The 26,326-nt window shown below is 41.9% G+C and overlaps 3 protein-coding genes across 6 annotated transcripts; 2 read left to right on the top strand and 1 right to left on the bottom strand.

Annotated features, from left to right (window-relative positions):
* Positions 1 to 302: 302 nt before the first annotated feature.
* On the top strand, positions 303 to 3,054 carry LOC121176160 (nuclear factor 7, brain-like). Of its 2 annotated transcripts, XM_041030160.1 has the most exons (7): positions 303 to 379; positions 548 to 998; positions 1,189 to 1,284; positions 1,395 to 1,625; positions 1,722 to 1,744; positions 1,840 to 1,958; positions 2,136 to 3,054. In XM_041030160.1, exons 2-7 carry the CDS (start codon positions 573 to 575, stop codon positions 2,678 to 2,680), a joined length of 1,440 nt encoding a protein of 479 aa, XP_040886094.1. In that variant the 5' UTR covers positions 303 to 379; positions 548 to 572; the 3' UTR covers positions 2,681 to 3,054. The 2 variants fall into 2 exon arrangements, with proteins under 2 accessions (XP_040886094.1, XP_040886095.1); XM_041030161.1 differs by lacking the exon at positions 1,395 to 1,625.
* A 1,084-nt stretch (positions 3,055 to 4,138) lies between these two features.
* On the top strand, positions 4,139 to 6,615 carry LOC121176157 (protein mono-ADP-ribosyltransferase TIPARP-like). Its single transcript, XM_041030156.1, has 5 exons — positions 4,139 to 4,959; positions 5,094 to 5,262; positions 5,366 to 5,553; positions 5,752 to 6,021; positions 6,168 to 6,615. The coding sequence occupies exons 1-5, from the start codon at positions 4,139 to 4,141 to the stop codon at positions 6,613 to 6,615; spliced, it is 1,896 nt and encodes a 631-aa protein (XP_040886090.1).
* Positions 6,616 to 6,897: 282 nt separating this feature from the next.
* On the bottom strand, positions 6,898 to 26,193 carry zmp:0000000711 (tubby-related protein 3). Of its 3 annotated transcripts, none has more exons than XM_041030158.1 (12): positions 26,123 to 26,193; positions 19,878 to 19,919; positions 17,807 to 17,858; positions 14,173 to 14,335; positions 13,397 to 13,633; positions 10,612 to 10,745; positions 10,273 to 10,464; positions 10,012 to 10,124; positions 9,636 to 9,753; positions 9,439 to 9,537; positions 9,128 to 9,299; positions 6,898 to 8,873 (listed from the first exon to the last, which is right to left on the bottom strand). In XM_041030158.1, exons 1-12 carry the CDS (start codon positions 26,140 to 26,142, stop codon positions 8,740 to 8,742), a joined length of 1,476 nt encoding a protein of 491 aa, XP_040886092.1. In that variant the 5' UTR covers positions 26,143 to 26,193; the 3' UTR covers positions 6,898 to 8,739. The 3 variants fall into 3 exon arrangements, with proteins under 3 accessions (XP_040886092.1, XP_040886091.1, XP_040886093.1); XM_041030157.1 differs by lacking the exon at positions 26,123 to 26,193 and adding an exon at positions 21,942 to 21,997; XM_041030159.1 differs by lacking the exons at positions 17,807 to 17,858; positions 19,878 to 19,919; positions 26,123 to 26,193 and adding an exon at positions 16,490 to 16,776.
* Between the last annotated feature and the right edge of the window lie 133 nt (positions 26,194 to 26,326).

Raw genomic sequence — 26,326 nt, 5'->3', positions numbered from 1 at the left:
TTTTAAGCATAAAAAAAAATGCAAACAAGGCATGCTGGACAGTTACTGTACGATAAAAGAGTCCTGAAAGACATAGAGAAATGCCTGAGAGAGTCTGAGGACTTTACCATGACAACAGACTTAATAAATCATAAATTTACAGTGATGTTTTCTTATTAGCATTTTAATAAAATCAGATGATATGTAGCACTTCAAATTTTTCTTCCTCTGTTGGAAATCATAGATTTAAACTGTAAATGAAACGCTGGGGTTACTTAAAGGGTTAAAACTGCCTGCTCTGCCTCTAAGACTCCACCTCCTTTGGGTGACTCAGCATAACAGGAAGCAGGAAGTGCTAACAATTAGCCACGTATTTCTGTTACAAGACTCTGATTGTCAGGTATGTGTGGCTCTAACTCTTTTTATGTGAAACTGGCAGTTACTCAGGTTGCCTTGTGTTCAGTAGTCTTCATACGATGAAGTAAATAAACTACAGAGCAAGTGTTTGTGGGTGTAAACAAGAGCTGTTTGATCAGTATCTGCACCTTTGCCCTACTTTTGTTTTCAGGGTAAATCAGGAGCTAAGTGTCAGCATGGCAAGCAGGCGCTCGCTCCCAGAGGTGGACCTCTCATGTCCCATATGCTGTGAAATCTTCAAGGACCCGGTGGTCCTCAAGTGCAGCCACAGCTTCTGTGCACCCTGCCTGCAGCAGTACTGGAGTCAACGGGTACGAAGCCGCGACTGCCCCCTGTGCAGAAGCCAGGCTCTGGATGATCCTGTACCCAGTCTCACTTTGAAGAACCTGTGTGAGTCTTACATCACCCAGGACAGCGTGGGGTCTGAGGAAAAGGTGGAGGAGCTGTACTGTGATCCAGGGGAGATGTGCCCTGTTCATGGAGAGAGGCTTAAGCTTTTTTGCCTGCAAGACAAGAAACCCATCTGTGTGGTTTGCCATACCTCAAAGAAGCACAAACAGCATGACTGTTGCCCTGTGAGTGAGGCTGCAGCAGATGTGAAGGTAAAAAGTTCAAGATAAAAACCGAACTAAGGTGGAATAATGATAGTGCTTTTCCTCAGGGCTGTTTATCTAAGTTACCTGAAAAGATTTCATGAGCTGTCATGTTCAATGATGTTACCAGGCCGAAGTTTGGTTAATCTGTCTCTGTTCAACAAGGCTTTAAATTAATTTCTCTTAATTATCTACTCAGGAGAAAATGAAGTCAGCCCTCAGCTCATTGCAGGAAAAGAGGGACGCGTTTAACAAAATGAAGAAAAACTACGAGGACACTGTGGCATATATTCAGGTGTAGTGCTGTTTTTGGTTAAATTTGGTAAAAAAAAAAAAAAAAAATCATACCACTTACTCTCCATGCCTATCATTACCAAGCCATGCTTATGCAGGTTTTAATGTCAGGTCCAGGCTCAGTTTGTGGAGCGGCGAACCCGCGAGGAGTTTGAGAAACTTCACCGCTTCCTTCGAACAGAGGAGGAAGCCAGGATGGAGGTGTTGAGGAGGGAGGAAGAGAAGAAAAATCAAGAGATGAGGCAGAAGATTGAAGAAATAGAGAGAAATATAACATCTGTGTGTGCATCCATCAGAATCTTGGAGGAGGATTTAACCTCAGAGGATATCTCTGTCCTTCATGTACGTTTGTGAATGTTTGAAAACTGAATATGTTCATGGATACTTGCAGAAAAAAACAGTCCTCTTCAAATTTATGATTTTTTTTTTTTTTTTCAGAAATGTGAGAGCACACTGGCGAGGTAGAAAAAGCTTTTATCTTTTAAACTTTTGTTTTTCTTTTGTTTCATAACGTGAGACATAAATTGCAGTATTTTTTTTTTTCTGTTGTCTGCAGCGTTAACTGTCCAGTTGAGGATCCAGTGATGGCTCCAGGAGCTCTCATAGATGTGGCCAAATATGTGGGCTCTCTGGCGTTCCATGTGTGGGAGAAGATGCATAAAGTTGTCAAATATAGTGAGTGCATGCTATAGCTTACTTTTCAGGTCATGGTGAGGTTTATTCTTGAAAGTTTTAGCTGCAGTTTCACTCACTTCATGGATTCCCAAAGTGGAGAAAAGGTTGTGATTTTGAATGAACTACAGTCAAAGTATGTTTCTGCAGACAGCTGACAATCTGCCATGTTTTCTTCAGCCCCAGTGACTCTGGACCCAAACACTGCCGCCCCGTGGCTCGTCTTGTCAGATGACCTCGCCAGCGTCTGTGACAGTGATGAGAAGCAGAAGCTGCCTGACAACCCTGAGAGGTTCGACCCCGACACCGGTGTGCTGGGCAACGAGGGCTTCACCTCAGGCAAACATGCCTGGGACGTCAGTGTGGGAGATAATACAGCTTGGGTTGTCGGTGTGGCCAAAGAATCTGTCCAGAGGAAAGAGAAGGTGTCTTCCGTGCTGGTGAACGGCTACCTGTGTGTGTACTTTTACCACAAAATGTACTTTGCGGGAACTTCTCCTCTAACACGACTTAACTTGAAGAAGAACCCACAGAGAATCAGAGTGATGCTGGACTGTGACAAGGGCAAGGTGTCTTTCTACAGCCCACATGACAACACACACATCTACACCTTCAAGCACACCATCACTGAGAAAGTCTTTCCCTACTTCTGGGTGGGCTGTCAGCAGTGTCCTTTGACAGTTGAACCACAGGAGGTGTCTGTGAGGGCTGTTGAGTATTGCTGAGAGAACATTGCGGCTTCACAACTCTGCAACTTTTTTTTCAGCACAAAGGGATGGGTAACATTTTTGAAGCCCACGTAATAAAAATCAGAGTCTGAAAGAGTCTGAAATCAAATTGCATCATATCTGCTTTCCTGGTTCAGTACAATGTCCTCCAGCCTTATTTTTCAGTTTAAATACAATGAATGCCTTATCTGCACACTTAGAATTAAGCGATTTGTTACTTGAACTTAATATCTGCACTTGTAAGGTCTCACTGTTCCCTAGAAACTATTGTCTGAGTTGTTGAGATAACAGAATGTGGCAGCATAGTTTAACTTGCACTTTGTATTTTGGTGAACTTTAACATGAAAAAAAAAAACACTAAAGAAAACTTATTTTATGGATTCAAGTTTTCATAATGATTCTACATTTGCATGTCAGTCTCTAGATGCTGGTCCCTTTTTTTTTTGACCCCAGTTGTGTTTATAACTACTGATCTGTGGCAAACACTAACTAGCTTTGCGTGCACATACTACTGGTGTTACTGAAATTTGAGAGTGCTCATTTATAAATAAATAATCTGCAAATATCATGGCTTCCCTTGACTTTGTGCTAGCAGCAAGTCCCTGCTACAGTCTAGACCTGCTGGGCATTTTGGGCCTAAAAGCTAATTACAATTTTATTGTAATAACTAAAGATGAGAAACAGCCTTTTCACAATGCTGTTACAGTGAACTTTTATCTCTCTGTTACAAAAACTGTTAAATTATAGGGGAATGTGGAGACTGTATTTTTAATTGGTCCTTTGCATTATTCATTTCATAAGTTCATCCATACCCTATAAATATTATATAAGTCAGTATGCTACAGATTTGATCTCTGTGTAGTTATTGTTTTTTTTAAATTGGCACTTCAGCATCACTTTGATGCCTCCACCTCACCCCACCCACCCACCCACCCACCTCCGCTGGCTCGTCCTCCTCCTGGTCCTCCTCCTCTTCTCGATCGATGCGCAAATCTTTACTTTTGTTCTCCGAGGAAATCAAGAAACTTGCCTTCATAATTTTCGGATTGCAGCTGATCTACTTTTACCCTTTTCTTTGCCCCAGCAGACCGACTCACTAACGCTTCAGGCCGCATCAGGAGTGAAGGTGATCGGTTTTCAAATCCGGTTATAATGTTATGCTAAATGCGCGTGTAGCTAATAGCAAAGTTAGCAAAGTTCGGTTTTTAGCTGCTGAGAAAAGTTAAATTTATATAAATAATGACCTCACGTCGATGGACATCAGCGCAACCTAGATATAATGCAGCTTAAATCTTTACTGTGAATCTCAGATGCTTCAGATGAATTGCACAGTGCAGCATCTCATTGCAACATCTCACACTAAGCTAAACCCGTTTAACTTTAACTTTCCACCATGTTTTCGATGCCAGTTTATTAAAAAAACATATTGTTATAAAAGTTTTAGGGCAGTTCAAGATGTCTGATGTTTCATCCAGAAGAGGCACGAAGAGAAAGATGGCAGCCAGTGTTTCAGAGTCTCCATCCAAATCTTCCAGAGTCACCTTCCTGAGCCCATCCCTCCTCCTCCTGGAGATCCCCGCTGACACCAACACCAGCCTCCCAGTGTGGGAGGCCATGAGATCCCAGCATGTCGACATCGCCTGGACGGTCAATCCCTACAGCGTCAGTGTTCATTTAACCCCCATGACCTCAAAGCAAGAGAAGGGTACAACTTCCAGCGTCGCACAGACCTCAGTGCTTTCTTCCAGCATCCTGCAGCCTCAGATGGTCATCCAGTCCATCACTCAGCAAGATGGCGCCTCCCAGGGCACCTCCTGCGTCCTGCTCACCTTCTCCCAAAATGGCGCCCAGTCACCTCAGCCACAGGAAATACCTCCAAACCCTAAACCAGCCACCTCCATCATCGTCTCCCTGCCTCTCATCATCACCCAGCCCCAGCTTGCCTGTCTGCCTAGCACCACTACCAAGAAGGGGGTCCTACCCACCATCCAGACCCCAACAACCACGCCCACCAAGATACAAGTCCCGTCCAAAACACCTGTCCCCTCTCCTTTCCACACGAGGAGCTCCTCTAACATCCAGATCTGCGACAGCTTCCTGTTAAGCATGTGTCATGCAGGAAAAAACTGTAAGATGCACCACACGCCCTACCCGTTTCACTGGCAGCTGTGGTGTGTGACCACCCACCAGTGGATCGACTTCTCCCTTCGCTCTCAGGTCTTACTAGAAAGGCTCTACTGCGATATCAACCAAGAGGTGATTTTCATCAAGGATGGGTGAGTAAGAGGGAGAACCAGAAGTCAGGTGTCTGGATTTAGCTTTACTGCGTAACCATTACAACCAAAAACAGAAGTTAGTTGATTTTAAGTGCCATCTCCTGATTCTTTTTTTTGTGCTGTAAACCATGTAGACAAATGCTCTACAGTCTGAACTTTAACTCCATGGAGTTGGACAACCCAACGAGGTATGACGGAGTGAGGCGGCTGACTAACTCCGACAGTGTGGTCAGGAACCCTTACTTTCCCAGCAAATGGAAAATCTACTGGTGGAACAACCTGAACTGGCAGGAGTACAACAAGGTTAATGTTTCTTCTTTTTTCTGTTCCCTTATTGCTCTTTGGTGCATTTAGAGCCTCTAAGCACTCCCTTAGTTACCCCAGCTCCTTCTTCATCTCTTCATAGATTGTGTCCAGCTTTCTGCTAAAGCAGATGAGTGAAAAGGAGCCCGAGTGTTTCTTCTACATCAGCTCTCAGGAGTACAAGCTGGATTTCACCACCATGACCCAGACCAACGTCACCACCGGGTTCCAGAGAGAAGTTCGCTGCAGACCCGTCTACCGCTCTCCTGATTCCATGCAGCCTTACCTGCAGTTGGTATCCTGGATCTTTGTTTGATTCACAAATGAAGTCCACAGAAATATCAGTGCAGGCAGAATGATACAGTAATAATACAAACATGTTTGCAGCTTTAATTCATGTAAATGATAAAGGCAAGCTGTAAGAAAGGTCCTTTGAAATGCTCCCATATCTCCACTTTATCTTATCCTTCGTCTGCTCCCCACTCCCAGGACAGGAATCCAGACTGACACCACTGTGCCTGCTAGTGATCCACCAGGGGCAAACTTCAATGTGGACCCTCTGGAGAAGTTCAGCTCCTGGTATCCTCCGGTGTGGTGTCGGGCCTCAGAGGAGGAGTACAGGCTGTTAGATGTTCCGGTGGGGACACTTGCCTACTGGAGGGTCCAAAACCTCTTCTATGAGAGCCTGCCTGAGACCAGGGTGGACATAATCAGCATCCAGCAGGTTCAGAACCTCCTCCACTGGGACAAGTACCAAAGGTCCAGCTGCTGTTTTTATCTATTCTCTTATAACCCCCATAACTATTAAAATCCATCAGGGCCCAGCTTTTGCACTTTGAGACATGGAAAACATACAGGAGACATAAGCTACATCTCAACACACTTGTATCTGCATTGTATTGCAGGTACAAGGCATACATGCAGAAGCAGCACACCAAGTCTAAGGAGCCTCTGGAGAGACATCTCTTCCACGGGACAACCAAAGACGCTGCCGAAGACATCTGCCACAACAACTTTGACCCCCGCATGGCCGGGGTCAACGGAGCGTCCTATGGTTTTGGCTCCTACTTTGCCATCACTGCCAGCATCTCCAACACCTTCTCAGCCAAGGTGGGGCCAGATGAGGTTCGCCACATGTTTCTGGCCAAAGTCCTGGTGGGGAAGGTGAGTCTGGGAAGGAATGGCTACCGCCGCCCCCCACCGCTCAGCTCCAAGACGAGGCAATACTGTCTCTATGATACCTGCGTGGACAACATGGCTAACCCCACCATGTTTGTAGTTTTTGATAGCTGCCAGTGCTACCCATACTATCTGATCAAGTACAAAGACCTGCCCAAAGAGATTGATATTTGATGGAAAAAGAGGGCTGGATAGCAGGGGTGTGAGGTGATGTTACTTGTTCAGACAGTGTTAAAGGTGTCCAGTTGTACGATGACCTGAAATGTTATCAAAGATATCAAATGTTGTCATGTGCAGTTGCAGCAAATGTTCAGTTTTCTCACGTAAAATGTGCAATATATAGATTATGTGCAATGAAGTTCTACTTGAAAGTGTAGAAGCAATGTATGCAGACACATGAAACGTTCATATGCATTCCAAAACGTGAAGCATTTTAGTTTTCAAAATGTCTTTATTTTGGTTATTTAAACGTTTTACATTGATGGAAATAAGCACTTTTGTTTTTCTGGTGTTCAAATCTGTCACGTTTATGAAAATAAAGTGTTCACTGAATACATTCATCTCTCACTGTATTAATATGATAAACAAGTTTGTCATATTTTTTATCTGTTGAAAAACAGCCACATACCTGATTGTATGGTTTTCAAATGTCAGACTGGAATGTGTTTCACCAAAGTCTCTTGCAGTAAAAGTATATATTTCAAAATATACACATCTTTTTTCTCTCTTCAAAACTCCATTGCACTCTTTCTTCATAATATTTTGAGTAAAAAAACAGGATTTCCAGAAACTACTGGCACACAGTTATTCTGAAAATATTTATAACATTAATTCCTTTAAAACCAGATATTTGAGTTTGTATGTAAAGGAGCAGTATAAATCATGTAAGGCTCTTGACAGGCCATCCAGAGCAGAGAAGGCCTGCCCCAAAAGCAATCACATCTATCACAGACACACAGTGCACTGAATAGACAATTAGAGACATTAAATGGTGACGTAACATCTTGTAAACTATACTGCCCCTTACTGATTTCCCTTTATTGTTTTTCCCTTAACTTTTAATTTTTATAATTCAAAAGGGAGCAGATGAAGAGTTAGATGTTGAGCCAGTCGAGATGTGGACAGTCAGGCGATCTCTGTACTGTACTGTAGCCATTAATATGATATAGCTAATGTATCAATGCATAAGTTCCATCCTTTATTTTAAAATTTCTTATCTTGAAATGACACTTAGCATTTTATGTTAAGGACAGCAAGAATAAGTCAAATAAGAAGGCATTACCTTGTCTTTTATATATAGTATATATATATATCTTCTCTTAAATTGTGCAATTCCATGTTAGATTTCTTTTTATGGTAATCCCACTTTAAAACAAAGGCAAATCACAGTCACAAGATAAAAATTACACAATCACAAAAACAAAAAAACAAACAAACATAAGACAGGTCTGTTCTGAATAATGCACCTTCCACACAAGAATAAAAAAGAAGGATGACAACATTATAATAGAGAATGATGTCAAAATTAGTAGATGGTGTAGATGGCAGATTAAATTATACAGTCACATTTGAAGACGTAAACAAGATTAAAATTTTATAGCCACACTGGCGGCAAGACTGTAAAGTTCATTATTCACCAGAGAAGGAAATGTTGGATGGATGAAAAACAAAACAACACTTTTCTTAGTTCATCATTACTTTAAAAAAAAACAAAAAAAACAATCTAAAGTTTGGCCAGCAGGTGGCACCAGAGGAGAGGTCCTGTTGTTTTGTGATTCAAAATGGTTTATGCTTTGTGGAGTGACATCTAAGCTGCCATTAACATCTTAGAAATTCGCTGATGAAATTTAAAGGCAACAGAAATGATACGATTAACACAGCTATCACATATCTTCAAACAGGGCCATACATTTAACATAAGCCTTTAACATCTTTGTGCACTGTCTAATAAGAGCACCTGTCTCCAGCACAGATGAGAGCCATGTGCTTTACTTTGTTTTTCCCTCTTAGTTTGTATACATATGTACATATACACATATACTGTACATGATGTACCCATCATGTATAAATGATATTGAAATAATGCAGTAAAAGTGTAAAATAGCATGAAAAAAAGAGAGTTGTTGGATTTGCCAACAGAGCACCTGACAAACGTCCTTGTGTCAGCCTCGTGTGTTTCCTTTCACCTTTTGTGAACTGATTCCTGATGATGTAAGCAGTGTGGCTTGTCGACTTCTCCGTGAGAAGAGATCTGAGGACAGGTGGGAGAGGTGCGGGCGTGGAAGTAAAACTCGTGGTTCATTCACAGGCCAACTTGCTGTCAAAGCTCGAAAGGCCAATGGCAAAGGCTTGAAGAGCACACATGGGGTAGTTGTAGTCCAGCGTGAAGATGTCTTCAGCCACTCTGCCGAACTGCATGACAATGTAGTCAGCTAGAGTGAGGGGAAACAGAGTCAGTCATACACTGATTACGAATGTGAGCACGAACAGTGCAGAAAATATGTAATGAGAGGAAAAGAGAAATATGTTGACAGAAGTCAACTGACTGAACAACCCAAAAAATTAAACTGAGCCAAAGATCCTAACTTATATGGGGCACCAAGGAATAAACTGCTCAGCAACAAAGATGTCCGAATGAAACATGAGCTGGTGTAAAAGGAATGTACCAAGAGAGGGAGATACTTACGGTCGTTGTCGTGAACTATTTGAAAGTTTTTGACTGAAGCTTGAGTGACACGGCCGTGGAAGTTGAGCACATAAGACTGCGTGTCATCGTTCCACACCGGGGCCTTGTTGTGTAACTCTATCAGGTTGTCCAGTGAGTGACTGTGCCACCTGCTGAGGAGACTCTCCTGCTCCTGTCATACACGCATATTTTACATACAACTGACTGCAGGTAAACAGCTATACAACATGTTTGTATAGGTTTTTAAAGCTGAAAATACATTCATATACATATTTAAAATATTAAGGTGTATTCAAGGACCATCGACTCACATTCTGAGGTCTTACGGGAACTCTTTCAAAGTTCATGTTCATGCCCGGGATGATTACAGTCATCTTGCGTGGTCCCTTGAATCCCAGCACGTTGGTTTCCTGCCAAATGGAAGTGTGAGAGTGTGACAATTTCCCTTAATATAACGAATGAACAGGGGACACGCTACACACACAGCTTGTCTTTCTCATTCACTCACATAGCAGATGGCAGCCAGTTCCTGTCGTGTGTTGCTCTCTTCCAGCAGAGCCCCGGGGTTTTTGCAGGGATTGGTGCCGTTGTCGTAAACTGTGAATTTGGTGCCCATGAGGTTGGACCTGTTGAGAACACACACTGGTGATGAAACGTTCACTTCACAGTTTTCAGCTGCTGGCAGCATTTTTAACATCTGAGTCATGTGGAAAGACAGAAGTCAAAGCGCTGTGCTTGGCTTGTCTTAAAAACCAACCAAACATGCCTGCTAAAAGGTGCAATTCAATGCTTTGTACCCAGTTTACCCAATCAAAGCAGCAGCAAGAAGTGACGATGTAATCCTCCATTGACATAGGTAGATCTAAGAGTAACTGTGGCTTTACCTCAGTTTACCGATGAAGCTCTCTCCCTCTCGTGACAGATCAGTGGCATCCACTGAAATAAGGTAGTTGGACGTCTTACTTTTCTTCCTCTTCCTTCCTGCCAGCAGAAACACCTGGAAAGAGAGAGATTTCCCTTTAAATTTCAAGTATTGTGTTTTTAGGTATCGTAGCTTTTTTTTGTATATATTTCAAAAACATGCTCCTCGCGTACATAACAATAACCACATAACAGTTCCTTACAATGACTTGGCCCACACTCACCCTCTTGCCATCCTCTCTCTCCATGTGCATGAAGTAGGTGGGATAGAGGCCACGGTCCATACCCTTCTTGTCCCGAGTGATTCGACATTTAACAGTGATGCCACGTGGAGCTGGACGCAGGACAAACTCCTCCAGATTAGCCACATCAATGAGCGAGCTCTCTGCTGTGGGTGATCCTGGGGTTACAACCTCCTGGGTAGTGAGACACGTGAACGTTGGTGAAGATGCTTTTTCACATGGTATTTTGCAAATTATAAGAGATTGGCATTTGGATTGATATTATGCAGAGGTGTGTTATATTATAGCCTTGTTGGTGAGTAGATTTATTGGGCAACTCACTGAAACATCCTTGCCACTGGCAGCAGAGGCAGGTCTTGTGGTGTCCGTGTGAGGGGACAGAGAACGTGACCGTTCTTCCTCCACATCATCCTCATGCTCGCTGGCTTCATCGAAGTTCATACTGCCAGACAGACCTGGTGAGGGAGTAGAGGCAAAAGTGTGAGAAAGCTTTAAAGATACGAAGCTTTTTCACACAAGACAGAGAAGGAAAACGAATCCCAGAGGCTCTGTGTATATCCCCAACTACAAAAGAGACTCAAAGACTTCATTTTATTTCTTCCCAAGGGTTTGTTCAGTTTTGGTACAACATTGTCCCTAAGGTACATTTCAAGTTTTGTGGTTCATCTGTGGTCTTTGATATGTGATGCCAATTTTCTCAAGAACTGATGCAATGCTTAAGCAATAGCTGAAGCATAAATTAGTGCATTGTACAGCTACAATCACTCCCTTTTATTTTTCTCTGAAATATTCAGAGGGGTATTTCTTTACACGGGGGAGACTGGTTTCAACTCTTTAGCAGCAGAGGAAGAAAGTGAAAGAATGAAGACTTGTTAATCTAACTGAGAACAACGTTATAATTCAGTCAGGCTCTGCTCACCCTACCAAAAGGTCACATTTGGCTAATGGCCTCAACTGAAGCGCTACCTGTCACAGGCAGTACATCTTTTTATTAGTCACTTCCTGCAAGGATAACGTCCCTCCATGGCTTGTACACACACACACACATATATATATATACTTGTGCAGAGACAGCTCCATGCAGTCACACAGTCATGCAGATGTAAAATGGGTCTAGCTGACTGCAGCCAGTTTAGACTGCTTGAGACATCTGTCTCTTCACTGATAATTGGATTTATCAGCCAGCATGCAACTCTTGGCTGCAGCTTTAGTCCATTTGAACGTGCTGTCAAAAAGCGACAGCAGTCCACTGGCATGGAAACATCTCGGTAAGCAGGGGAAATTGTGTCGTCCAAAATTTTGAAGTGTTTTAAGAAGTGTTAAGAATTTGTACTGTTGGAACATTTTTAACTGTGATTAAAATGTAACTTGTGAATCAAATGCTTGACCAGAAATTACATTAATGATATTAATGTGGCTGATATAAAACCATAGAGCATGTTGCAGAAGTCTGCCTAATTAATATAAGCCAATCTTCAGCTCTGAGCCCACAAAACCCCAGACATCTCTGCCACTTCCTCCTGATACAAATCACCAGGACTAACATATCTTTGGCAGATTAGAATGAGCTAAGAGTGTGAAGGCACTGGCCCATGCCATATTGCACAAGGTGAATAATGCAACAGAGAACACAGCCAAACACAATATTTATACTGGGGTATTTACAAGAGATGTACCCTGGATATGCAGCTATCCCTGAGAGAAAGTACGAGTTATCATGAAATACAGATTGCAAATGTTAGCTTCACTTTAACAGTGACTCCAGGGCTCCAATTAAAACACCAAACAAACTTGTGTGAGCCAGTGGCTTATGAAATCAACCATCTGGAAATGTCAGAGAGGACTCATAATGGACTAACCAAGAACCCACTAAATAAAACCAAAGAAGACACACATCCACATTATAATTTCCAAGCAGCAAGAATATTATAACTTTTAGTTCACAGCCAGAAATACAGATTTTGACTGAATGAGCTGATCAAATATGAATGTACCTCAAAATTTCTATTTCTTCCATTTCCTCGGGGGTCAGAGTGATATGCAAGGACGGCAGGCCAAAAATACCTGCTGGAACTCCTGAGGACATATTCCTATGCTAAACTGGGCTGACATTAACAATGAGGCCCTGCATTATTGAGAGGGACGATGACATTTTCCACTGCGACATCACATCATACTAAAGCCCAGAGAAAGATATGGTAACTAGGGCAGCTTTTAATCATTTGACCCATGATTCAGTTTGAATAAAAATACCTAACAGCCTTCTAATTTCATATCCTCAGCCTTTGGATACAACTCCAGTTGACAGAGTGGTTCAAAAATGCCAAAATTATATAACACGAGTAGAACCATTTTAACAGTAGCATTGATAGTTAACATTTTTTAGGACTGAGAAACTTGTTTTTGCTGTGCAGTGGCAAGTAGACAGAAAAAAAGTACACAACCACTCTGGGCTAGATTTTAATACACCTTCCATAAACTTTATAAATCCCTGCCAACTGGCTGGTGAGTGTGGGTGGCAGTAGCTATAATGATGCCATAGATGAGCACAGCAGTGTGAACAATGCTCTGGCCTATTATTAAATGACCCATTTCTCACTGCGTCACCATCAATCACACCACTGTTTGTATCCCTATTTCATACTGCAGCAGGAGAGTGCTTCAAAGTCTAAGGATGTCAAAAAGTCTGACTTTGTTTAACAATAGGTGCTAATCTGGAGTGGTTTAAAGTGGTTTGACAAAAAGCAGATTAATACTAAATGCACTCATCATGATGACTGTTTATCTGAATTACTGTCATCCTGATCTGAATAACTTCTCCCGTCTCTTATCTCTGCTGGAGGACAGCAAACATGATGCAACATGGCATCATCCAGGCAAGGCAATGCGTTGGCCAATCGCATACATGCACAGTCACATAAGTGCACAGAATTCAGCCTCAGACTATGACCAAAATCCAAGAGTTTGTTAAAAGATATTTTTTCTTGTTTTGCTGTTGTTCAAATATGTTCACAATCAGCTTCACTGCCAAGGAAAAACTCCATCGTCTCCCATGTGCTCTAACCCTTTGTTTAAAGCCCAGGTGCTAAGCTCTGCCAGGACTCACCTTGTTTCTGCAGTAATTCATGGATATCCGTCTTGGGCTCTAGCAATGTCTCAGTGTCTCCATCTCGCTCGGGTTCCTCAGCAGCAGGAGACTGGGGCTGGGATTGAAGTTGGAACTGAGACTGAGACTGGGACTGGGACTGGGGCTGGGACTGGGACTGGCTCACAGACAGGATTTGGATTTTCATTCCCAGATCAGGGGCTTCTGAGCCCATGAAGGCTGCTGGGCCATCAATACCTACAGTCAGTGAAGACAGTTGTAAGTCAGTCAGATGAAACCTTAGTTGCTGATGTTTTCATGTTGTGCAAATTACGCTGAACAGTGTCTGAGCTCTGCTGGACAAAGCTGCAATACTTTAATTAAAGACTTGCCTGTGGTGTTTCTGTTAGGTACGTAATACATGATTGGTGTATAAAACTGTACTGCAGTGAGAGCACTGACATTGTACAACACAGCACTACCCTTTACTGCATTATCTTTAATATATTCCCCTCATCATGCTGTGTAGCAGAGCAGCAAACAACAGCTTATTGTTGCTTGATCTCACAACTAACCCTTTTAAGTGATGCGGTACTCTGGCGGCTATCTCTGTGATCATCCTACCCTCGCAGACAAACATTTCACCCTCCGTTCAGACACAGCAGCAACAAGGTAGAAAATGGAGAATATCGAGTTTTTTAATCCTCAAACCAAACACCCCACACAACTGATTCAACATGAAAAACCGCAGTGGGTGTTTGATGATTAGTTCCGGCAGGTGTTTGTGTTTCCCTCACCATCCATGATGACATCGTTGATGACACTGAGTTGAGACTCCACCAGTGGGGCCTGCTCCTCATTGCGCCGTGTCCTGGAGCGCCGAGGCCGAGCCTCTGTGTTGGGCTGGACCATCAGAGGTTCTTGACGCTTCCGCCGCTGCTTCTGTTCCAGCAATGCCCTCTGTGGACCAAACGTGGCAACAGAAAAGGCGTGAAAAGTGGGGACCATGAATGTCTGTACAAAACTGCATAGAAATCCATCCAGTACTTTTCCCTTTGGAGGAAAGTGTAGTGCCGACAGACAAACCACACTGCCGTCTCAAGAGCAAAACCACTAGCCATTTGGTCACAGAATAATACAATACAGAGCTTTTGTAAACCTGATTCTACAGTAAGATGAAAGAGAACTATATCCTGCCTAGACCTGTTGGGCAGCAGGATAAATCTTGTATAGCTACACGATGGAATAAGTGACTCAAAGTATGAATATTTTACACAACAGAAATGGAAACCTTGAAAAATCCTTTCAGGGTATAGAAAAGTGGAAATAGTTTTACTGAAACCATGAGTATAGTGATCAACAACCACACTGCACGGACAATGCAGACGTACAGCAGAGATGATGTTTTGTGAACACTGGATGACTCACACAACAGAAAAATAACCTAAAAAGTGAAGGCAAAAGAGAGGGAGGGGAAATAAAACCATAAACCCAACAATCATGCCAAGGCTCGAATACCTCTGAGTGCACTGAATGGGTTTGAAGAATGGCCAAAATAATGGGTTCTGTGAGAGTGTTAGGATGCATGCTATATTTTATACTGAAGAATGACTAAAATTCCACGTCTGAATGATTGACATGTGCTTTTAGCTACTGTAATATAGTGTACAATGACTTCGTTGTAAATTCACTCTGGTCATGTTGTATCCACTCCCCCTGAGCTCCAGTCTCTGTGGTCAGGGCAGCCGATGGATTACGCAAGCGCATTAATTAGCGCGTCAAACGGACAACAACAAGTCCTGTTTCGTGATGCTGTTTAGTGAGCTGGAAGACAACAGGAGGCCTCGTCTCATATTGGTCAGACCAAAAAAGCTTTCATAACTCATCAGTCATTGTGCTGGAGCTCCGAAAAATAAATGCCTCTAAGAAATCCCTTCCACTGTTTCCTCCCCTCTGTACAACCACAGCAACATCTGCTACCACTCTTATGACACATGAGTGAAAAACTAGATTGTGATTAAAATAAAAAGTGTAGTGCACTGATGACAGATGGGAAAATGAGCAACACAGAAGAAGTAAGAAAGGAAATAAGTAAAAAACAAAACAGATTTTAAGCAAAAGAAAGAATATTACTGTATACATTTAATGTACAAGCTCATGAGAAGTCTGGGAGCTTTACAATCCAGACCTAGATCTGTTATCATTTCAAAGGAGCCCTGGCTTTAAGAGGACCAGCATTTGCATGCTCGCTTGATGTTTATAAATAAAGGCGACAGATAAATAAAACATAAAGCAGGATTATCATAATCATCATAATTACTCTTAGTGTAATAAATGAATGTGGAAATACTGCCAAATTTCAGGAAGCATATCAATGGTGCCGGGGAAAAAAAAGTTCCACGTTTTTCCTGGTGGTTACAAATTTCCTCACAATTTTTTTGGTCTTTATTGTGCAGTTAAAGATAATATTTTTTTAATGTGTTGATGTGCTCTGACATATTCCACTTTTTATCAAGAAACTGAATACTGAATGATGTGAAACCACAACAAGGTTTTTGAAAGAAACATGAGAATACCTGCACCATAAGCCTACGCACTGGACTAATTCTTCATACAATCAAACTTTGACCAGTATGAATTGTGTTCCCTTCCCGTGTGCTATTTTAAGCCAATTGTAATTCTCCCTTCTTCTGTAAAGTGCATGGCATTTTCAGACCAGGATGTGACTTCATTCAGGCTGTTACAGTCCTTCCTTTGTCTGCAAAAACATAGGAAAATAGAGGACACCTTAATATACTGTATAATAATGTGTCCTTGCAAACAATCTGATAACAACTATATAACCAAAATGAGATGAAAAAATGAGGCCATGCACAACATACACCGAGAAGTTTAAGTTAAGGTTGAGTGCTGTCTGCTGGATAATACTGTGTCTCAGTTTTGTCTGTATTCCTGTTTCCTGCCTCGGAAAGACAGACTATCCTCCTATATGATTGTAAACAGAAAGGAGGACTGGATAAACAGCCACAAACCTTTATCTCATGCAAATGTATGAGATAAACGTAGATGAAAAAAGAAAATATATCAGAGAAAGAAATATTAGAAGTTACAAACCCGTTCCATTGACATCCTGAACAAGCGTGGGACAAAGTTAACAGGTTTCTCTATATAAATAACATTACAGGTCCCATTTGTCTTGAGGTCAGATGAAGCTATGTTCTCCTCCAAACAGCAGCATTCCTGCTGGGCATGACTCTGTCTCCCTGTCCCTCATTCCTCTTCTGGAGCTGAGTTTGAGGATCAATAAACCAACAGTCTCCTCTGCACTATGTGATCCTCTGGCAGAAAAAGGTCTGTCTCTCAGCCAAATACTGAGCGCCAGAGTGTGTGTGTGTGTGTATGTGTGTATGCGCGGCCACCGTTGCTAACTGAATCAGCAGTCATTAGCACTCCAGCAGGAGAGAGAGACAGAGAGAGAGAGAGAGGGAGAGAAAGAGAGAGAGAGGGGGACTGTGAGGTGTGCTCCAAGTGAGATACGGTCACAGTCACAGTTATCCTGGAATTAGTCTGAATGCTTTTCATTTAAGTATTTGAAATCAGATGGGAAAACACTAAATTGAGTAAAAACATGCCAAAAGGTGGATATAACTTTACTTTTACTTTTAATACTTATTTATTTTTCATTTTTTCCATCCCCCTCTGGGCATAAGTGCATGTGTGTTTGTCCTCAAGAGTTATGTAAGAACGGAAGACTCTCGAGTGAGGTTGTTTGGACTCAGCTGAAAGTGTGCAGCACAACTGAGCCACAGTGGGGCCATGGGACACACACACACAGACACACACAAAGCCAGGCACCGTGCACTAAATCCTCTCCTCTCTCTTTGAACTCACCAATCTGGCCCTCCTGTTTCTTTCTCCCTAATGTGCGAGATAGTGAAGTACGGCTTGCAGCTTAAATCAAAGCTCTACACCGCAGCTCTACAGCACGGTTTGGGATAAAGCGTCTCACAGAGCCTCAGGAGGAAAGGATGAAAAGAGTACAAATGTGTGGCAGAGGAAGGGCTATGTCAGGTAATGGGTTACAAAAGGAAACAATTCAGCTAGAGGAGTAAGTAAGCATTAAAATTCCAAGTGACTGGGCAGGTGAAAAACAATAATCACTAAATTGCACACAGCTGCTTGATGTTGAAGCTACTCTTGCAAACAGCAGGCACCCCTTGGTGACAAACGAGCAGAACACAAGGCTTATACATGCAACAGAGATTAGCCCTCAACCTAAAACATTATCTGTGTGAGTTTGTATTCACATTACTGCTGCAACATAAAAGCTATGAACTACACCAGATGTTCTTTGAAAATGGTACAACAACATAGTGAATTGTAAAAGGCGAGTTGTTTGTGTTTGTTGGTGAGCGAAGTTTGGTTTCCTACCTGCTTTTCCAGCTTCTGCTGCATTAGACTGGCGCTGTCATCTTCAATGCCACTGTGGAGAAAAGCAGAAACATAAAGAATTAGAGATTTCACACACATTCATCTCTACAAGCGTCACAGATTTTATTTTCCTTCTCAAACCAGTAGAGGGCACCACTGCTGTTGCATTAATACAAAACAATAAGGACTCTATCCTGTACGGTCTTCTAGTGCCAGTTTTAAAGGGAAGCAATGTAAAGAGAATTTAAATATCTAGTCTAAAGTATAATTAAAACCCCATAGAGTGACGCTATATAGAGTGGAACACAAAACTTCAAAAAACTCAAACTCAAAAGCTGGTGAAACATAGCGTGGCATGACTCGCTCTGTGATAATGACAGAAAGAACAAAAGAAAGTAAGTTTGTGCAAAAAAGAGAAGGAGAAAGAGAAAAAGAAGGACAAAGCTCAAGCTGAGAGAATGCCTTCCACTCTGGGTCCTCTGGGCATTTACCCTGGACACCTATCTGGAGGGACCGGGCCTGTGTTGCTTAGTTACAGTGAGGAGAGAGAAGGGCAACAGCAGGAGTCTGTACTATCAGTGTCTGAGTCAGAGACCTAGAGTATCTCTGCTCCTGTCTCTCTGTCAAACACGTACTCACACACAATTCAGTCACACTGGCTGATTTAATGACATTTCTCATATCTTTCGTCTTTCCCCGCTGAGTAAATCTTTAAATATTACAAGTTCTGCTGGGCTGAAATTTGGTTTTTATAGAGATGAACTCAGGCAAGCTCATCAGATATCTGACTCGCTCATCCTCATCCCCATCTCCCTCAGTCACTCTCACGTCCTTTCCACAGCTCTAGTGTGTAGGTGATGACACACATTACTTGAGGAGCTGAAGCCCGGTGTTGACTGACATCACAGCTCATGTCTGAAGGACAGTCACTGTATGCCAAAAGGTGACAAGCGCCGGAAACTCATTAATACCAAGAAGAACACAAGCGCTTCAATAAGCCTGTTCCACTCCTGCTAAGCCCACAGCCCAACAATTAACATAGTCATCTGTAGCCCAACAGCCTGTATGAGCTTGACTCATGATCTGTTCATTCTACGTCAAAATGAGTCATCTTGTATACCACTGTGTCATCTCATCATTTGTAAATCTTTCTCCAAGTATCCCTCACTGACAAACAGATGGGTCCCCTGGGAGGCCATTATGGCACCTGAGAACAGGTGCTGGTGACAGGGCGAAGGGCTAGAGAGCGGAGGATGATAATAGTTTTTAATTGCACATACTAGACTGTCATTTAGGATGTGAGGAACGAGAGGAGTGAAAGTTGTGTTGGTGAACTGAACAGAGAGACCTGGGAAAAGTCGCTGTTGTGTGTTGTGTGAGCTTTGGAGGCTCGAGTCTTTAAGTTAGGTAACTTCTGCCATGGTGGCCTGACAGATTTACAAACCGTTTGTCTCAAACTAATGTGATTAACCAATAATCAGACCATGGCATTAAAAAACTAAAATGTTTACTGAGATTTCCCACTAGGCTGTTCCTTTAATTTTGCTGTTACAATCATTCTGCTTCAATGGAACTGAGGTATACACATGAGCCAATCTTTGTCTGAATATTGTGATTAAACTGTGCTTCAGGGCGTTTTTATGATAGCTCCAAAACAGTAGAGAATGCTTTCCCAGATAAAGACATGCCACTTGTTAGTGGCAGATGAAGCACACTGAGTTTGCTTGTAGCCTAGAGACCAATCATAACTGATGAAGGACTCATAGCTGCAAAACGTCTTTGACATGTTGTGAAGCACTTGGATTGTCATGTGTCGGAAGATGTTGCGAAAATTCAAATTCAGACAAAATATGAAAAGACAAATTTGCTGTTTACATCATGGGTAAAATGCCTCTTCTCCACATGTTTTTTCAGTGACAGTATTTCTGTTCCCACCGTCAGTTTATGATAATCTTTAATTAAAACAGCAGGGGTTCAATCCACCCTTCTGTCTGTCCATAACCAACAGGTAATTCAACTGACAGATATGAAAGAAGAGGGCATGTGTGTGAGCATGTGTATTGCTGTTTACCTTGCTGTTGAATTAGAGGAGAAACTGGCAGAGCTGGAGGGTCTTCATTGAAAGGACATGTGGAAAATAAGAGAGTGAAACAAATTAACAAGATAAAAAATCTATGGGATATGAATAGTATGAATAAATCCATATATAGATTTATTGATTTTTTTTGTTGTTGTTGCTTGTATCCAACAAGAAAGCTAAAGCTGTCTGTTCACTTAATATTTTCTTTTTTCATCTACTAAAGTCAAACAAGCTGATAATGAAGTCAGAGGACGGCTGTAGAGCAGGTGCAAAGTAAAACTAAAGACGAGATCCTTATCAACAAGACAAGAGTATTATCATAAATTCAGTCTGTTGGGGGTCAAGAGAATGGCACACACACACACACACAGAAACCCACACAAACACACTTACAGGGTGCCTCATCACAGCTGTGAGTGATCAATGTTTAATTGGTCCATCACAGCTTGGGTGACAAGAGGAGGACACACCACTGTTGTCCCTTCCTTATGTGTCAGACTAAGGTAACCATGGAGATTTTGGCTCCGTCAACAGCGCACCTCCACCAGCATTGATTAAAAACCTGCAGCCAGTTCAGCACAGCTTCAGTGTAACTGGACACCTTGTGCACTGTGCTGTAAGGATTTAGTGAGTGACAAAGGGAGGGTGGTGCCACGGCATGAAATTATTTTTGAGCTGCACATCAAAATCAAACTATTTATTACACTGTCAATTCAGTGAACAAAAGAGGACAAGTTGACCAGGGACTTTTTCAGAAAACAATATCAGAGCTATTAAAATGGGGATCTTATTATCGGAACCTAGTCAATTTTGCCTGTTGTACGTTTTAATTAAAAGCCTTCCAGTTTGCCACTTTAAAAAGAAATTTGAAAGTTGAATTAGCTTTAATTTTTGCCACAGGCAATTCCAGCTTACAGAACAAAATGGGGGCTGATAAAATGCCTCATTCCAAACCTGGCAACTTCATTGTGACAACAAGACTCTGTTGAGCCAAAAGTCAGTGCACTCAGCTACTTAGTGCTACACATACAGATAAAGTGAAAATAATCAGTCGATTATTAACTGTCAATCAACAAACAAAAAAAAAGAAACCACTTTGATAATTGTTTATTTCAAGCAAAAACACCAAAGATTAATGTTGATTTTCGCATCTCACTCTCATAAAAAGAAAATAAATGCAACATCATCATCTCACTATCAAAGTGCATTTATTAAAATACTGAACTTCTCCTTTAACACTTCTGGGTTTTACTGTGAAGCAACTTCTAGAGATGTGGAACAGGGATCTGATCACAAATGCTTTCTCACTCTTTTTCCTAAGGACTTGCTGATGCTATAGATCTATACAAGAGAGGAAAACTTAAAGCTGTTGCCCTAAGGCAACTATTCCCTAACTGGATCACAAATAAAGACGAGACACTAAGAGCAGTACATAGGTGGCACTGTCATTAGAGTAGACTCTGGACATCACTGAGCCTTGACAAAGAAAATGCTAAGAAGAAACATTTAGTAGTCAAAGTAATTTCAGCTGTTTTAGTAATCAGTTGGAAAGATATTCTAAGCACGTACTTAGATACACGTGTTGAGTGTTATGAGTGTTCCAATCAAGAAGCCAATAGCATTAAAAAAAAGAAAAACAAGTTGGACAGACACGCACACAAATCACCAACTCTGGTTACAGCACACACTGTCACAGCCTGATGCTCTGAATAAGTAAAGACATGGTGGCAGAAACATGAGCAAGAGGCACATCTTTGACTGCAGGTCAGCCATTCAGCTGGCTGGAGGGATGGAGCAGTGACTGGAAGAAACATTATAGTAGACCTAACCTCCATCCTGGCAGAGGCTGCTCTGCAATTCTCAATCCTGAAAACCCAATACAGCTTGAAGAACTAAAGCCAAAATGTGTGTCTATGTGTGTATGAGCCAATGAAGGAGTCAGATATCCTACTCAAACAAACAAACTGAAATCCTTGAAGGGCAAACAACAGAAAAGCGACTCTAAAGCAACTGCTTCTACAACAAAGTTAATAATATGTGGATGTGTGCAGCTACCTGTATGACCAGCGACTGTAGACAGGCTGAGATCCCCCATTCTTTACAGTGTCCATGGATGTGGCTTCAGGAATGCTAGTCCAGGGCTCTCCTATCTACTTTATCACAAAAATACTCATTTACACTGGAGCTCAGAGTTGCTGTGCAGTCCTATCCAGCAGTAAGCCCTGCAGGCTCCAAGATCTCCCCTATTATGTCACTGAGAAAGAGTAGCTGTGTCCAACCCAGGGGAGTGACATCTACCAGTGCTGAGGCAGACTGAGGTCGGGAGGCTTGGAGCTGTTACCATGACTTCACTCTTCAGGCAACGCACAAGGATTCGGCTAAGGGTTAGGTATGAAAGTGACAAGCCCGAATGCTAGTTTATCGCAAAGATCAGCCTTAACAGAGCAAAGTCTGAATGTTCTCTGAACTTCAGCAAAGTTTTATAGGCCTAATACCACGAGGTAAGCAGCCGGAGCCCAGAAGCAGAAAATATTTACTAGACTAGTTGCTATCACCTAAGTTCCTATATTTTATTCCCCGACAACTTTCCAGTAACTTTTTGTGAGACTAAGCAATCTGTTCCAGCTCATTTCCTGTGACTCATAAAGGGGACACAGCGTATATCAAACCACAGATACACATTCTGTCTGGCATCTGAGTTACATACGCAATAAGGGAAATTTATTGAGCTTAAAATAGCCTAAATCTCCTCTAAAATGACTGGAATACTGTATATTGCACTGTCAGCATGACTGAGATATTCCGGTCTGTGTTCCCCATAACAATAGTGAAAAGCACATGCTGTTTTATAAAGGTAACTCAATAAACTGAAACCTATAGATTACCCTGTCTAAAAACAGACAGTGTGGGGTACTTGATCTGGTTGCTAGGAGACCAAAGCCTCCCAATCGTTTTTCTGTGCCTATTTGCAAGAGCGAGATAAAGAAAGTACAGAGAAAATGAAGAGTATGTTTGTGTATGTTTGTCCTAAGAGACAGCGGTAAAATGTCACAGAAGTCAATGGATGATAAGCAGGGGAATCATTCACCAGAGGGAGTAATTATTGAGCTCAAAACAAATGATGGAAATATACTACAAGAGTATTATAACAATACAATTTCCCTTGGGGACCTCGAAGGAGACACTCTTCTCATGGCTCTCCTTCAATAAAACTTTATTTTGTTTACGCATCCATAAAGAAATGTGAGCCGCTGCCCATTAAATGTCAGGCAGTTGGAGCCTTCTTATGGCAAAAGTAGCCACTCTGCAATGAACACGCCAAAGACAAAATCTAAAAACACTGATTCATCATGAACACACAGCAGAAGCTATAACTTCAGTCAAATTTGTGTGATGCTGTAGCATTCAAAAAGAGGAAAAGGAGTCTATTACAAATACCAGAAATGTTTTTTTCAGTCTCTCAGGGCATGAGAAACAGTGAGTATTGCTCAGGACAGCTGGGCCATATGTGTTTGGAATCCACTGGACAACCACAGTAAATCACAACTCAACCACAACCCCTGCTTGTAGCTTCAGAGGTCAACCTCTATACTTGTGGAGAACTTTTTTTAATTGACTGATTTATGACGATGGTGTGACAATGTCACAATGAAATGCTGATTCCAGTATCATACCAATTTCCTTTTGGGGGCTTGACACATTATACAGCTAGCAGGTTCAGCCAAACCCTAGTTGGCCAACTACGTGTTCTAACTGTGCTCACAATTCCTGTAAACCACTGATAAATATTCTGCTAGAAAGCAACAGAGTTCTCTCTAACGCTTGTGGCAATGGGGAAGCTTATTAGTGATCTTTCTGACCTTGTTCAATAATGTACTATGCAAAGACACACTTTGCACTCTGCAAGACATCCTGGACAGTATTAACGGATGTTTTTGTGACGCTGATGTAAGACAGTGATATTATACTGCACAGCAGCCATACCCAGAATCTTAGCAGAGAAAATTTTGCTTAGTTCAAAAGAGCCTTGGACCTACTTTCAGCTGTCAGCAATAATAACCTAGAAACTGTTAATTATCATTACCTTTTAGCTGATGATTCTAGGCTGACACTGGAGTTCTTCAAATGCCACTGAAGAACAGATGTCCCGTTTTCTCATTTAGGTCGTGTGTCAGTATATTCACTCCTCTGGCAATGTTGGTGTAGTGTAGCAAAGTACAAGAAAACTTCATCATCCTCCCACTTTTAAGACTACATTTGCAACATTACACTTGTGAAGCTGTTATGAAAACTGTCACTCCTCAGATGTGTCATCTCAGCAAGCAGTCTGGGATCTGTAATTGCTTCACTCTGTCACCAGTTGAAAAGAAAACAAGTAAATTATAAAGAAATCCTGCAGTGCTACTGCTAGGAATAATAATAATTAATACATTTGTGAGAACACAAGTAGAAGTAGAAAAAAGCCCCTTATTCAAATATTTCAAGGTTGATCATTACAAATGCTGAGTCAGACCTCTGTGAACTTTAACACAAACTGCATCACAGCTGGTGTGCTGATCAGGAATGAGTCCATTGCTGTGTCTCACATTACTAAACTGACACAGTGACAAAGCCAAGCATTCTCCTTGTGTACAACTGCAGTGCTTGTTAGACATCTGTGGAAAACATAAGCGGGGTAGTATAGGCTAGGTCATTTTCTGTCTCATGAATTAACTAAAGCTGACTTTTACCACTCAGATTATGGATTTATGTAGTAAGCTTAAGCTTTTAAACATCACTGTAACTGTTATAAACATAATTTAGCATTATGTGCCTGTGTGTTGAATGACAGCCCTTGTCTACAAACGGATAAAATCAAATAATCAGACTGTGACTGCAACAGGAAAGGGTGGAAGCTACTGTGATTTTTATCTCCCTGCAAAATGAAAGCAGACCCCTGCTCCAGTGTCTGAAATTGCTCAAAGTAGCTTCCATCATGCCCACACAAAAACACATATGACCCTTTTGCCCAGCACCTGTTTGCATGACCAGCAGAGTGGACCTCAGAAGAAAGCTGTAGGAAAGGAAGCACTACGGTGCATTATGCTGGAGCAAATTCGGTGTTCTGTGAGTGTGGACTGATCCCTCCTGTTGCTTTCAAATGAAGAATACATGACAGAAAAAAAATCATGTTTCACATTTAATGACTGACAGGCTTACTTACTTACTTACTTATTACTATTGGGTCCACAGCTTTATAGCTCATTTTGGTGGTGAGCATGAATGCTACTTTAGAGGACTGCCTTGACACTCTAAAGACGGAGGCTACAGAAAGGCATGCTCAAACATGACATGCAAACATTTTTTTTTCTTATGCTTCTCACTCACTGCAGTCAAAACCAAGCCTATTCAGAGCTGTGAAGAGGCTGAGTGCCTGAATACCACGACCTGTGCTGCAAATCATTTGACACACTGTAATTAAACAGACCGTGCTGGGTTTGTGTTCTTCGTTGTTTTACGTTTAAATTCGACATACTGAGAAACGTGGGGTGTACTTATTTTACCTAAATTTTATGGAAGGAAATGCTGATGACACTGCTCGTCAAAATACAGTGATGCGTTCATTTGTTACAAAACGACTCTCTAGAGGTTAAATAAATAAAGAATGTGAGTGATGGGTAGAAATGTAACTAAAGCATACACGAATCGTGTTTTATAGAACTAGATACGATGAGGTCGCCTACTGTTGTGTAAAACCATTGCGTTTCCAGATCATTGCTCCATCCGAATAGGAGTGAGCATATATAAATTTATCGGAGGGCTAATTAAGAACGTTGGCCTCTTGTGGTTAAAGACGAAAGCTTTCCTTTTCTATTGTGCAGCTGAAACGGTCATTAATTCGTGAAGCGATTCTGCTGTGCTGTGATGTTACGACTCTTAGCTCGCTCACTAAACTTGGCGTTCAAAGAGTAACACGAATCGTCAAATGAGAAAATTAGACACGATTACTGTCGTTTGTTTTTTTTCCTCCAGCTGTGGAATGTTGTAGCTAGCTTATTACCGTTAGTAGCTAACGTTAGCTGACTCTGCCCAGCCTCCGCTCAACGCAGCGGTGCCTTTATAAAAGTTGCGGGCGACAGTTCAAGTTTTTCGGGTAAAAGAAAAAGGAGAGCCAACCTGGTTAGCTTCTCACTCCACGGCCGGCCAAACAGAACAAACACGAACACAACGCCAAAGTAAAGTATCTTTTATTTTACCTTATGCTGTAGTAACTCATGTTTGTCCACGGTTGCTAAGGAAGATCCTCGTGCGGCAGTACACTTTTCGTGGACGCGGCTGAGGAGAACTCTTGTTACTCGGTCCTTAGTAACCGAACACACTAAGAACCGGCGTTGCTATTGGTCGGCCATTTATTTAGGTGGAAGTTGATTGGAGGACATTCCAAAGGGCTCTTGATTTTT

The sequence above is a fragment of the Toxotes jaculatrix genome, chromosome 22 (genome assembly GCF_017976425.1).
Source record: "Toxotes jaculatrix isolate fToxJac2 chromosome 22, fToxJac2.pri, whole genome shotgun sequence".
Taxonomy (NCBI): Eukaryota; Metazoa; Chordata; class Actinopteri; family Toxotidae; genus Toxotes; species Toxotes jaculatrix.
This window is presented reverse-complemented; position numbering and strand designations above follow the sequence as displayed.

Excerpts from the sequence above, each read along its gene's own strand:
- LOC121176160 (XM_041030160.1), top strand. The coding sequence starts at position 573 with ATGGCAAGCAGGCGCTCGCTCCCAGAGGTGGACCTCTCATGTCCCATA. Across the intron at positions 999-1,188 it reads AGGCTGCAGCAGATGTGAAG|GAGAAAATGAAGTCAGCCCT; the intron begins GTAAAAAGTTCA and ends TTATCTACTCAG. Across the intron at positions 1,745-1,839 it reads TGTGAGAGCACACTGGCGAG|CGTTAACTGTCCAGTTGAGG; the intron begins GTAGAAAAAGCT and ends TGTTGTCTGCAG.
- LOC121176157 (XM_041030156.1), top strand. The coding sequence starts at position 4,139 with ATGTCTGATGTTTCATCCAGAAGAGGCACGAAGAGAAAGATGGCAGCC. Across the intron at positions 5,263-5,365 it reads ACTGGCAGGAGTACAACAAG|ATTGTGTCCAGCTTTCTGCT; the intron begins GTTAATGTTTCT and ends ATCTCTTCATAG. Across the intron at positions 6,022-6,167 it reads CACTGGGACAAGTACCAAAG|GTACAAGGCATACATGCAGA; the intron begins GTCCAGCTGCTG and ends ATTGTATTGCAG.
- zmp:0000000711 (XM_041030157.1), bottom strand. The coding sequence starts at position 21,997 with ATGGACACTGTAAAGAATGGGGGATCTCAGCCTGTCTACAGTCGCTGG. Across the intron at positions 9,754-10,011 it reads AGCTTCATCGGTAAACTGAG|GTCCAACCTCATGGGCACCA; the intron begins GTAAAGCCACAG and ends TGTTCTCAACAG. Across the intron at positions 8,874-9,127 it reads AATAGTTCACGACAACGACC|CTGACTACATTGTCATGCAG; the intron begins GTAAGTATCTCC and ends CCCTCACTCTAG.